Source organism: Petromyzon marinus, chromosome 4, assembly GCF_048934315.1.
Source record: "Petromyzon marinus isolate PM22_M1 ecotype Great Lakes invasive population chromosome 4, UKy_Petmar_22M1.pri1.0, whole genome shotgun sequence".
NCBI classification, from domain to species: domain Eukaryota; kingdom Metazoa; phylum Chordata; class Hyperoartia; order Petromyzontiformes; family Petromyzontidae; genus Petromyzon; species Petromyzon marinus.
In genome coordinates this window covers 6,613,687-6,627,950 of record NC_133670.1, presented here as the reverse complement: position 1 = coordinate 6,627,950, position 14,264 = coordinate 6,613,687, and the positions used below count along the sequence as shown (strand labels likewise).

Genomic DNA, 14,264 nt, shown 5'->3' with positions numbered 1-14,264 from the left:
ATTAACATATTTTTTTAATGTGTTGTTCTTGTGATCTTTAAGTATTGTTGTTTAAAGTGTATTGCCGGCAAGTAAATTTATTGTCGGCAAATACATGTATTTAAAAACAATTCACTATGATAATCACAGTATGGTGATATTGTGCAAAACGGACAGTAGGATTATTGTGGATCTTGTATCGTTCGACACGTATCGTATTTATCGCCTGATCACAGCAGCCGTGGAACTAATGTGGAGAGGTGATCTTTATATTTGCTAAAAAATAAATGAGTGGTCCAGGTGGTAAAACAGTGTGGGAAAAGGTGAGGACCAATGGGAGGGCCCAATGGGAGAGGCAAACAGAAGAGAAGGCAGAGGGCTTAAACTAAACTGCACAATTTATTTTTATTTTACCAGGTACGGCCCACCGAGCTAGAGTATTCCCTTGTTGTTCGTGAGGGGTACGTTGCGGAGATGCTCGTGAATAGCAAATTTGCGGATTATGATATTGGCCAACGAAATCCTATATTTTTAATTAATTACTGTAAATAAATACTTAAATAACATTAAATACATGAACATTATCATAAGAACTCATCTCTTTATATCTCATCACTTTATCTCTGATCGCTTTCTTGCATAACATTCTCTCTCATCACTTGATCTCTCATCACTTTCTTTCTCACTCTCTCTCTCTCACTCTCTCTCTCTTGATGCCAGTCGTGTAGTGTTCCAGATGTAATTCACGGGTAGCTTACATCGTGGATAGCAAGTTCGTGAATAACGACGATATACTGTGTGTGTATATATAGCTCTTTTTTCAGAAGCAACCTGGCCACAAATGATAGCTATGCATGGGCCAATGGGATGGGACTGCTGTCTTTCACAGCATCTCGTTGAGTAATCCTCATTATCCGGGATCCAGCGATGGCTCCTTTTGACCAGAGACATTCGGGGAACTATGACTTTTCAAGAGGAGTCGTACTACACGACCCGTTGCTTGACCTTTGTAAAATCAGGGTTCGGCAACCTTGCGGGTCTTGAGCCACATGTGGCTCTTTACGCACTGCTTCGTGACGTTATGTATGTGTGTGTGTATGTATGTATTCACGAGCATTACGGCTCTTGAAATATTGAGTTTTATTTTACCGTATTGGGAAAGCAACGGCTTCTCTTTGTTCTTGTGGTTGCCGACCCCCAGTAAAATGATCATCGCATTGTAATCACGTCGAGTGGTGCGCCGCCACTTGGACGTAACGCGCTATTGCACGCACTGACACCCACCACTCTGGACTAGAAAGCCCTGCCAACGGACTGGAGTTAGTCCAGTGGTGAGTGTCTGGTGAGTGTGACGTCATCTCGTTTGTAGGACAGGCTACCTTCTAGTAATCCATAATTGGTGTTGTCTCTCGATAATTGTATAAATATTCCCATTCGCGATGTATGTATAATAATTAAACTTATATCGCACCGTACGTAGCCAACCGTGCTTATTGGAGGTGCTGGAAAGGAAAACAAACTAAACACAAATAGCAGTTTTAAAGAAGTTAGTTTTCAATCTATACTTAAAAGTGCGTAGCTCCAGTTTATTCCTAATATCGGAAGGAAGAGTGTTCCAGACGGCTGCAGGATTGCATCTTTAGATGCGCGATGCGGTGACCGTCTTTGTTCGATGGTTAGCCAAAAGGCGCTTCAAGGATGACTGGAGTTAGCGTGACGGTTTGTGCTCCTTGATGAGAGAGATGTTCATGGTGGGGGTTGCGGGTGGAGGCCCTTACGCCAGCAGTGGTATTGAGAAAATGCGTTTGGGGTGGCACTTTTACCTTTCCCAGTGCAGTCTCTGGGATGGGCATTGGAGCATGGTTGGCGAGATGTTAACTACATTGCCTGGTATACAGGAGGTCGTGAGTTCGATCTCAACCCTGACGCCTGCTGTATATTTGGAGTTTGCATGTCTCTCTCTCAATCATCATCATCATCACGGTGGCTAGGAGATGTTAACTACATTGCCTGGTATACAGGAGGTCGTGAGTTTGATCCCAACCCTGACGCCTGCTGTATATTTGGAGTTTGCATGTCTCTCTCTCAATCATCATCATCATCATCACGGTGGCTAGGAGATGTTAACTACATTGCCTGGTATACAGGAGGTCGTGAGTTTGATCCCAACCCTGACGCCTGCTGTATATTTGGAGTTTGGATGTTTCGCTCAATCATCATCACGGTGGCTAGGAGATGTTAACTACATTGCCTGGTATACAGGGGGTCGTGAGTTCGATCCCAACTCTGACGCCTGCTGTATATTTGGAGTTTGCATGTCTCTCAATCATCATCATCATCACAGTGGCTAGGAGATGTTAACTACATTGCCTGGTATACAGGAGGTCGTGAATTCGATCCCAACCCTGACGCCTGCTGTATATTTGGAGTTTGCATGTCTCTCTCAATCATCATCATTATCACGGTGCCTAGGAGATGTTAACTACATTGCCTGGTACACAGGAGGTCGTGAGTTCGATCCCAACCCTGACGCCTGCTGTACATTTGGAGTTTGTATGTCTCTCTCTCAATCATCATCATCATCATCACGGTGGCTAGGAGATGTTAACTACATTGCCTGGTATACAGGAGGTCGTGAGTTCGATCCCAACCCTGACGCCTGCTGTATATTTGGAGTTTGCATGTCTCTCTCTCAATCATCATCATCATGACGGTGGCTAGGAGATGTTAACTACATTGCCTGGTATACAGGAGGTCGTGAGTTCGATCCCAACCCTGACGCCTGCTGTATATTTGGAGTTTGCTTGTTCTCCCCATTGTCGTGTGGATTCTTCTTCGGGTTCTCCAGTTTTTCCCTCCACATTTATAATAAACATCACACGTTTAGAGTGTTTGGCTGCTATAAAATGTCCACGTAATAAGCCACTTCGTTGAGCTATGATTTGTGGCCAGGTGGCTTCTGAATAAGAGATATTTAGCTCAGTGGGCCTTACCTGGTAAAATAAAAAAAGAGTTTTTCGTTTAGCAGAAGCACAATTTAAGACCTGGCATGCAATTTAATTTGTGGAATTATACATTTATCTTTTTAAACAAACCTCCCACTGCTGTGTGATTCAACATTAGTCACGCGTACATGCAATGTGACAAACCACAACTGCTCACGATACAATCTCCATAAGCCACGTGCTCCACTCAATGCAGGTTCGTTTTGCTGGCAGTCTCCTACTGTAAAGCTATTATGTCTTTAACGTTTAAAATTTTTGTCATTCTAGTAGCGACCAAAAATCCTGGCAGATAAACATAATTTGTCATCTCAGGCTGCGTCTGCGTATATGTGCCTTTGTTTTCCTACTTGGGTGCCCTATCTGCGTGGAGTTGGTATTTTTCCTCCCCCACCACCACGCCCCCCCCATCCATTCCGCATTGGTTTCCTCTGGGTTCTCCGATTTCCTCCCTTAACTAAAATAAAACCCAACCCACGGTGTAACCGAGGTTGGACAAACATCTCAATGTGCTGAAAAGTTATCTGCAAATTACTCAGTTGGGTTCACACACAGTAACATCTCCCCCCCCCCCCCTACTGTGGAAAATTTGGCAGGACCCTTCCTAAAAGTCATTACACTCATCTGAGCAAAAAAAATAAGAAAAAAATATGCTTGAAAGGAAAAATGCTGCTGAATATGTGCCGCACGTAGCTTATGGAAATTGGGACCTCGTGACCGTTGGTTTGTCACACTGCTGGGATGTGTGACTGACGCTGAATCACGCTGGAGTGGGTGTTTCATTACAAAAAAAGACTACAATCCACGGTTGATTGCGCATGCACGTTTGGGTACTACTACAACCGCAGATGGTGACAGGCCTTCATCCAGCAGTGGATAAATCATGGCAGATGATGATGATGATGGTTAAGATGATTATGAATGGCTTTTAGACTACATTGGATCACTCGTCTCAACTTGTCATTACCAGCAGTAGCTAAGTTATGGCAGATTATGATGATTAAGATGATTATGAATGGCTTTTACACTACATTGGGTCAACTCTCCTCTCAACCTGCCATTCACCCATTTTGCCTCGTTTCCATTCACTCAGTAAATGTGTGTGGAATTTCCTCTTGGCAATCCAAATCAGAATCTTTCGAATCAGAATCTTTATTTATCCTATAGTAATCTGATGAGCTATGGAGCTCTTGTTCACAGATGTCCAGTAGGGGCAGGTCAGAAAGTTAAAATAACAAACAAGACAAAAAACGATCGGAGTGCAAAGTATAGGGAAGGAAAGCAAATCACAAAAAAATAAATACGTGAAATATATAAAATATATGAGTTCAAATTGCATAAGCATACCAATTCCCAAGCTTGGGCAAGGCAGGAAAACAACAGCAGAAACAGTCCCAGACCACACCAAGACAATGCGCAGTCAATGCAATAAAATTGCACATTTCAATTGAACTGTCGATACACGGGCAAGGATGAAAGTTACAATACACATTTTTAAATGCAGTTGTATTTAGCGTCATCGTTTGTTCAGGTGAGTGGAGGAATATTACAATGACGAATACAGGTGCAGTGAAAGCTCTTATTATCTGCCACAGAGTGAGGGATCGCGACACAGGTTACGAGCCAATCCGCAATAAAAAACGAGTTTTGACCCTGGTATCCAGAAATAACTCGTCGTCTGCAGTGCCCATGGACTGTTGCTGACCTTCTCAGTCTTCACAGACCCGGCAGAAGTCAGGGTTTTTTTTTGTATCTGTCTGTGGCTCCTTCTGCCCACTTAGCTCAAAAGCACATCCGGTCCAATTCAGATGAATGATTTAGTGTGTGCACGGGCAAGCCAAGAGAGTGTGGATTTTCTGAAGGACATTAGCTGCTAGCTGTTAGGACTGTACGATTGCAGACATCGGCGAGAGTATGAGACACCCACCTACACGGTTTAAAGGTGAGCAGTCTGTTGAAAGTACAGCAAGTATGTTGCGGACCTATCCACACAAATATTTTAAGCATTATCACCTCGCATGCATATATATGTGTGTGTTCTCAAGGTACTTCAGGTAAAATAAGGAATGTTACACAAGTCTTCAAGCGAAATCAGAAGTGTCATGATTGTGCTAATGAGTGGTTGTGAGCACGCGTGCCAATGAAATGCCGGCCAAGTCACAGAGGATGAGCGATGTTTTTTGTATTGTTGTGCCTAGGTTTTTTTTTATTACACGAGCGTCTTTGCATTGAACGTTTTGTGGATTTTTCCCCCGCTTTGTTCAGGGTTACCAAGGGATGGTGGATGGAGGAGACCACATCGAAGAAGCAAACTGGGAGAGTGTCTCGAGCATCCTTCAACTGGTAATCGCGGAAATTTAATTGACATTTCTAAGTGCGCTTACCAAAGCCGTATTACTGCATCTCACCATTATCGTTTTGAACGCAATCACATTTTGTGGTTTGTCTTGTACCGGTATCTGTCACGTAGCATTGCTTCATGACTTGAAGGTGTATTGGTCAACCTGTAACCTTACCGATTGTTGTACCATACTCTTGGCTTATTGTAATCTTGTGAAGGGCATTGAGTTGGTAGTTGTCACATTGAATATCAATTAAAGTTGAAGTGAATGAAATTAATTGGAAGGTCTGTGGGGTTTGATTCAGCTCATCATTCTTGAAAGGTTCTTAAAATAAGTACCACTTTGTGGGAAAGCAACTGTGAATCAGGATATATTTATTTATAGTGTACGAATCCGATGAGCTTTAAAGCTCTTTTTCACAGATGTCCACCTCCTCACCTTGGTACCCTCCCAGCAGAGATGAGTCCCAGACGATGCTCATTCTAGTATTCGTATACCCACTCATTTAGTATTTGCTCAGGAATTATCTGAAATTACAATATCTTACTAAAGCTCTGCCCGCTTGCATTTCACCTCATCTGAGCAAAACTGAGCTGATCTTTATCGAGGTACCTTATTCATCACCGTGGAGGCAATGTAGGCTGCGTTTTATTGTCATGAAAACAGCAATCGATGACGCTGTCTCTCAGGAACAGAACCATAAGAGCCTCCATTGCCCTTCTTGCGTGCCGCTCAAGGACACCGTTCGAATAATGAACGTGGCTATTCAAATCGTTACGCCGGGTCTGTTTTTAAACGCTCGTGAACTCAGCGATAACTGATCATGTTTAACCGCGTACCTATTCTTGCCATATGCACGAGAGCACATACTTAATGACATTGGAAAAACAATTATCTATTCAATGAGAGGAGTTTGGTTTACAGTACTTTAATGTCATTCGGCTTAAGTCAAGATGATGGGAGTTTAATTTTGATAAGGGCATAAAAGAGTAGTTGGAATGCAATTCTTGTGTGCGCAGTTCTGGTGTATATTATAGCGAGTGAAGCGTCCTTGTAAAGCATATTTTATGGGTTTAAATTTGATCTCGCACTTTCATAACAATGTCAGAGATGAAGTAATGTTCTATTTTAAATCTGTATTTATGCACGTATTGTATCAATAGTTTCGCATGCATCAGCCATGACTGGTTTGAAAAAAATAATGCAAAACTCACGGGTACATCCGTGATGGGCTTATCTTTGCATTTCACAGGGTTTACAGTTCATGGTGATTGTGTTGCATTTCCCAAAATGCATTACCTTTAGGGGTGTGAATCATTCTTTCCCACTCGGCACATGGGATCTGTTGGAATGCTTTTTTTTATTACTTCCAAGAAACCGAGTTAGCACCGTGGGTACAGGGTGTCTGCAAATTTATTCTCCACCCATGCAGTGATCCATCTAAGCCATGTTGTGCATATGCAACCAGCGAAAAGAAAGCAGTTGGGAACACATCCCCATCTCACTCGTGTGCATTTGCTGCTGGAAATGTTGCCCGTGGTTCTGTTTGTGATCGTCGGTAATTGTCACGCGAGCTACGCGTTCATCACGCAAGGGAAACAAACACGGAATTATCGCATCAGGTTAAACAACTCCTGTATATTTATTATTAATTGGATTGCCAGTTGACAGAATTTGACTATGAGCAAACAAAGTTAATACACCAGGTAATTTCCCTAAGATAGATAGTGCCACCATAGCATTAGGTTACTGGTAATTGTGAAGTCTGCCGAAATTATGCGGTACTGATTTTTGCACAAGTTCACATATGGGTCAAGAATTAGGCAGATGCGGTGAGCATATTGTATTTGTTTGGTACTCACAGCTAACAATGCGGTGTACAAACAGTGCCGGTGCGTTTAGCGTGCTAATTTACAAAGAAAGTCATAGTTACTCTGACTGTTCAGAGGGCAGGAGAATATTATTATTGTTGTTGTTATGCGCTGTAACAGTCATACTTTCCTCAGCCTTACTTTTCCAGAAATTTAAAAGCGCTCTTGGCCGCCAAATGAGAAAATTCCTTCTTGGCGAGGTTTATGCAATCGGCCGCTGTCACACTGCTGCCAAGCGCAGAGTTGGGTTGCTTGTGAATCAGCTTCCATTTCCTTCTGTGTTGCCCATTGATTATTCTGTTAGCAAACTATGGGCCATCTCCGGAGCTGTACATGCCAACCGCTGTGGTTATACTTCGTGCAGGGTGCCAGATGCATTGATTTTGCCCCACCTATGCACATGGCTAGAGGGGCTCATTGCTAATAGCTCTTCTGACGCAAGGTTTTGTTTTATTTCTGTCTGTCTAGACTTTCATTAGCATTGGTGACACAGAGGTTAGCTCAACAAAGTTTTGAATCTGGAGACCTGAAATCTATTTCTGGCCTGGGCTAATATAAGTAGGGGAGTGATATCTGAACCCATCTTGCCCTTCCCCCCCCCACCGTTCCGCCCCACCACCCTTCATTAACCAACATTGACCAATGTGTTGAACATCATGGGAACTCCTTTGCCAGTACCAAAATATAAGAATAGTTTTGCCCCTTTTTTCTGCCAACAAAACAGGTGTTAAGATTTTGATTTAAAGCTTTCGTGACTGCAGGGATTGATATTCTTGGTTCTTTCGGTAAAGTCACGTAGAAGGGAAACAATAAAATGATAAAAATATAAAATGATAAAATTCTCACGACGTTTCGACTGCAACACAAGCAATCATCATCAGGTGTGAAAACCACAGCAAGAAAATTTGAAAAAAGTGGTTTTCACACCTGATGATGATTGCTTGTGTTGCAGTCGAAACGTCGTGAGAATTTTGTTTTATATTTTTATTATTTTATTGTTTCCCTTCTACGTGACTTTACCGAAAGAACCAAGAATATAGGTGTTAAGATGTTAAAACACCAACCTGAAACCTTTTACAAGGAATCATGTCTGCATTAACCACAATGCTTGTGGTCAGAATGCAAACAAAAAACATATTCTGATAATATGATGCATTGTCTTTGAAACTGATTGGTCCACACCATAGACAGCTTTCTTTCGAGCCTCTGGTCTAACACTGGTGGCCGGTTCACCTCTGAAAAATAGCTGTAAAGCTCAGTGGACTTTTCCTGGTAAAATAAATTATTTTTAGTTAATAATAATTAAATAAGTGTGAGTTATAATTATATTATATTTCTTCTCTTGCCCATTTTTTAGATGCTGTTCCCTCCACATTTTGCTTCATTTCAGTGCCCTTTGTATCAGTGGAGAGTGCAGTGTCTATGATGCGTGCCTGCCACCTTGTGCCTCACAGTGGGCTTATGGGAAAAATGAAAAGGCTTTACCCTTTCCGGCAGCAATACGGATTGTGTTGGGATGTTCAAAGCCTGTTCTTATTTCACAATTTTGATAACCGGCAAACAGGGTCTCATGGATACGACTGCTCCACCCCAGATATTGATGCTGTTTGCGTTGCCTTGGTGCTGTTCACCTTTTTGGCGTTCTCTGCTCTAACGCAGGTGAGACGAGGCCATACATGAGGCTGTCTCTGGTGTAGGCCAATCGGTTTCGAAGACGGTGCATACGTTATTATCGAAGCATGCTTGTTTGCATGTTTTAACACAATCATGTGTGGTCAATGGAGACTTGATGCCTTGTGATAGGTGTCTATTTGGTGCATGAACATCTTAACACTTGTATTATTACTGGGAAGGGTAAAACCGGTATCATTTTGATACCGGGAAAAAATAGTCCAGTGGATACGGTGGGGTTCGTGCGGGGGTCGTCAATGAACCGATCGTAACAAGAAGAGCCATTTTGTTCGAATTGGGTAACACATTCAATTTTTCAGGAGCCACAAGGCACGTTTATGCGAGACGGTGATCCCTTAATAAACGACGTCACGAAGCAGCAGTCCTTAAAGAGCCGGCATGCGGCTCCGGAGCCACAGCTTGCCGACCCCTGGGTTCGTGGGTTTCGCCGAGACTGTGCGCGAGACGTTCACGTGCACGCTGGAGGGGTGGGGGAGGGGCATGCTGGAGGTTTGAGCAGCAAGTGAATTTTGACAATCATTGGAGAGTCTGTGCAGTTTTTGAGTGGCGAGATGTTATCGCCCTTGCCTGGCATGCAGGAGGTCGTGTGGGCTCGATCCCGACCCTGATGCCTGTATATTTGGAATTTTGCACGCTCTCTTCATAGTCGCATGGATTTTTCTTCGGGTCAACATGCGTTTAGAGTTTTTGGCTGCGATAATTTTCCGCATGATAAGCCCACTTTGTTCAGCTTTGTGGCCAGGTTGCTTCTGAAAAAGAGATCAATAGCTCGGTAGGCTTTAACTGGCAAAATAAAAATTGTTTAGTAGAGTGTTGGTTTATTGTAATTATGCCTGGAGCTTTTTTGGTAACCATAATATCCTCCCACATACGAACGGTATACATTAGAACCCCTACTTAACAATGGTAATTGGTCGTTGAGTGATTTGGTCGTTGAGCAAGTGTAGGAAATACATGTTAAAGGCTTAATTCGTTCCAATAGCGTCGGAAAAAAAACGTACTTTGGAATATTTAAACAATGGGTATTAATACATAAAGATACTGACAATATAATAAATGCATAATATTAATAGAAACATGGTGAATGCCACGTGTTAAGTGAGGACTTGCCATACATGGGAACAGATGGCTGAGTAGTCGGCATGCAATGTCACAATCCCATTGACCTGGGTTAAATTGCTGCTCACTAGTGATGATTGGTATCTGGTTTGGAACTCTTGCAGCTCAACTCAACCTAAAGTGAGAACTATGCCACGTCCCGTGTGTGTGGACGCAGGGTGGCACCGTGCTGAGTGAATATTAAGCGAGGATTCCGTGTGTGTGTGTGTGTGGACGCAGGGTGGCACCGTGCTAAGTGAATATTGAGCGAGGATTCCGTGTGTGTGTGTGTGAACGCAGGGTGGCACCGTGCTGAGTGAATATTGAGCGAGGATTCCGTGTGTGTGTGTGGACGCAGGGTGGCACCGTGCTGAGTGAATATTGAGCGAGGCTTCTGTGTGTGTGTGTGTGGACGCAGGGTGGCACCGTGCTGAGTGAATATTGAGCGGGGCTTCTGTGTGTGTGTGGACGCAGGGTGGCACCGTGCTGAGTGAATATTGAGCGAGGATTCCGTGTGTGTGTGTGTGGACACAGGGTGGCACCGTGCCGAGTGAATATTGAGCGAGGATTCCGTGTATGTGTGTGTGGACGCAGGGTGGCACCGTGCTGAGTGAATATTGAGCGAGGATTCCGTATGTGTGTGTGTGGACGCAGGGTGGCACCGTGCCGAGTGAATATTGAGCGAGGATTCCGTGTGTGTGTGTGTGGACACAGGGTGGCACCGTGCCGAGTGAATATTAAGCGAGGATTCCGTGTGTGTGTGTGTGTGTGGACGCAGGGTGGCACCGTGCTGAGTGAATATTGAGCGAGGATTCCGTGTGTGTGTGTGTGTGGACGCAGGGTGGCACCGTGCTGAGTGAATATTGAGCGAGGCTTCTGTGTGTGTGTGGACGCAGGGTGGCACCGTGCTGAGTGAATATTGAGCGAGGCTTCTGTGTGTGTGTGGACGCAGGGTGGCACCGTGCTGAGTGAATATTGAGCGAGGCTTCTGTGTGTGTGTGAACGCAGGGTGGCACTGTGCTAAGTGAATATTGAGCGAGGATTCCGTGTGTGTGTGTGTGGACACAGGGTGGCACCGTGCTGAGTGAATATTGAGCGAGGCTTCCGTGTATGTGTGTGTGGACGCAGGGTGGCACCGTGCTGAGTGAATATTGAGCGAGGCTTCCGTGTGTGTGTGTGTGGACGCAGGGTGGCACCGTGCTAAGTGAATATTGAGCGAGGATTCCGTGTGTGTGTGTGTGGACACAGGGTGGCACCGTGCTGAGTGAATATTGAGCGAGGCTTCCGTGTGTGTGTGTGTGTGTGGACGCAGGGTGGCACCGTGCTAAGTGAATATTGAGCGAGGATTCCGTGTGTGTGTGTGTGGACACAGGGTGGCACCGTGCTGAGTGAATATTGAGCGAGGCTTCCGTGTGTGTGTGTGTGTGGACGCAGGGTGGCACCGTGCTGAGTGAATATTGAGCGAGGATTCCGTGTGTGTGTGTGTGTGTGGACACAGGGTGGCACCGTGCTGAGTGAATATTGAGCGAGGATTCCGTGTGTGTGTGTGTGGACGCAGGGTGGCACCGTGCTGAGTGAATATTGAGCGAGGATTCCGTGTGTGTGTGTGTGTGTGGACGCAGGGTGGCACCGTGATTGGCAGCGCGCGCTGCAAGGAGTTCCGCACACGTGAGGGCCGGCTCGCGGCGGCGTTCCACCTCGTGCAGCGTGGAATCTCCAACCTGTGCGTGATCGGCGGCGACGGCAGCCTGACGGGCGCCAACATCTTCCGCGAGGAGTGGAGCGGCCTGTTGCAGGAGCTCATCAAGCAGGGTGAGCCTCCTCATCCTCTCACCAGTCCGTTCATTATCATCATCACCACCACCATCAGCCGTCGTCTGTCCACTGCTGGATGAAGGCCTCCACACGCCATCGGCAGTGTTCGGTCGTCTGTGCTGCTACCATCCATGTTGTTCCTCCACGTGAACTTATCTCGTTGCTCTCAGAATTTTCTTTTTCTTATTGCAGAGGATTGTGGTTCTCGAGCCCAGTGGGTGCCCTCGTTAATACTGTGGGTGTATTCACCACAAAATATTCGCCGTCAGCTCTACGGTGGATATTAAAGATCCCGTGACATAAAAAAAAACTGTAGGCCATGTGTGCCGGCATCACCCCCTACAGGCAGACTCTATACCCGTCTGTGAAACATAGCACCTTACTGATGGTCTGTTGTGCTGTTAGAATGTATGTATGTTGAACTTATTTCAAACCGTACATAGCCAACCGTGCTAATTGGAGGTGCGGCGGGGGGGGGGGGGGAATGACAGCGAACTAAACCCGAAAAAGCAGTTCTAAAGAAATTATTTTTTCCCAATCAAGAATAACACGATTAGAAAGTGTGCTCGCTGTTAATGTTTATTGTTATTATTGTCGCAGGCAAGATCTCGAACGATGTCGCCGAAAGGTATTCGCATCTCAACATCGTGGGCATGGTGGGCTCCATCGACAACGACTTCTGTGGCACAGACATGACCATCGGCACCGACTCGGCGCTGCACCGCATCATCGAGGTTGTGGATGCCATCATGACCACGGCTCAGAGGTATTGCGCAATGCGCTCTCGTGCGTGCACGCGTCCATTGGCTCGTGCTTCTCGCGTCCGTCTGGAACGCTCTTCCTTTCCGATATCTGGAAGCCGCTGGAGATGTGCGCTTTTAAATCAGCTCGATTGAAAACTAAATTTTTTTTAGAAGCGCTTTTGTTCTTTACGTTCAGTTTGTTGGCCTTCACCCGCACCTCCGATTAGCACGATTGGCTACGTACGGTGCGAAAGAAGTTCAACATTACATACGTACGTGCAACATCGGCTAAAGCAAGTAGTTTTTTTTTCCAAAATCTGACATGTGAATACTCTAAAAGAGATGTTGCATTCTTGGATGTTCTGATTTCGTAGTTTTTGTTATTTTATGCAGTCTCTGTATAGCTTAGGCTCTCTGGGAATCGTATACGTTTTGGATTCAAGTGAACATCACCTAGATTTACCCAGCTAACAATAATGCTCTTGATCCACTCCAGTTAAAGATAAATTCAAATGTATGCTCCAGCATTAAGCCATAAGGATATAAACCAGTGATTTATAGCACTGTTAATAATTATCATCTCATTATGTGGAGCTTTCACTTATCAGCCCAACAGTAATTACCATTCATAGATAGAATTCCACTGTGGAAATTAATATATAGCGATGCTTGCGTGCGACTCTTTGATATTAGACAGATTGATCGCCAAGCTACCCTTCCACCTACCTTAACATGGCAATACAAATACTCTTTATGTAAAAGTAAATGGCGTAGTGCCACTTTACAGGATATAATCTGCAACATTGAAAATAAATTGTCCAAGGACTGAGTAAAAAGAAAATTAGTTTATATCTACATGGGACTAAGTCGAAAACTAGAAACTATATTTTTTATTTTACCAGGTAAGGCCCACTAGCTCTTTTTCACAGGCGACCTGGCCACACATTGTAGGTCAACGAAGTGGCTTGTCACGTGGAATTTACAGCAGCCAAATACTCTAAACGCATGTTTCTAAATGTGGAGGGAAAAACCGGAGGACCTGGATAAAAATCCACGTGACCACGGGAAGGGGGACATGCAAACTCCAAATATACAGGTGTCATGGTTGAGATCAAACCCACGATCTCCTGAATACCAGGCCAGGTAGTTTAGATTTGTCCACCATGGCGCTCCCTCATCCCGTCGGTTTATGTTACTCGGCACACACATGGGAATGTTAACTGCAAGGGGAGACATTTAAGCAATATTGCTGTCTTAGTTTAGTTATGTGGAAACGGTGGTTCTTTAATTGCACGTGGCAGTCGGTGTTAACATATGTGGCCGATTTACACTCTCTTGCTTTGGTGATATTAATGCTTGGCTGTGTTGTTTGTTTTTTCTCAACCTAGCCATCAGAGGACATTTGTTTTGGAAGTTATGGGACGGCATTGCGGGTAAGTAACGCATTTTGTGTGACCATGTTACCTTATTTTAATATGTGAATACCTTTACCTTGACGAAAATAAAATTCCGTATTTTTTTGAGTATACAATAATGTAGACAACGGTAAGTGAAATTATCAACGTATAAAACAATTAATCCGTACACGAGCTGATTAAATCACTCCATCTCCACGTTGCGCGTCAACTTGGGTGTAATCCCTCCTCTGGCTGCCACTGTCTGACGTTGATAAATTTCTTATAATGCCCTTCATCGTGGAAAGTCCCACTGCATCCCAGGATT

The 14,264-nt window shown here is 44.5% G+C and overlaps 1 protein-coding gene across 9 annotated transcripts in view; it reads left to right on the top strand.

Annotated features, from left to right (window-relative positions):
- The window catches only part of PFKP (phosphofructokinase, platelet), a 75,887-nt gene that overhangs the window by 15,136 nt on the left and 46,487 nt on the right, over positions 1-14,264 (top strand). For all 9 annotated transcript variants that reach the window (XM_032946475.2, XM_032946474.2, XM_076055166.1 and 6 more), the window contains exons 4-7: positions 5,247-5,324; positions 11,607-11,796; positions 12,400-12,565; positions 13,931-13,975. In XM_032946475.2, coding sequence (XP_032802366.1) covers positions 5,247-5,324; positions 11,607-11,796; positions 12,400-12,565; positions 13,931-13,975 — 479 coding nt within the window. The remainder of the gene's footprint in view (positions 1-5,246; positions 5,325-11,606; positions 11,797-12,399; positions 12,566-13,930; positions 13,976-14,264) is intronic.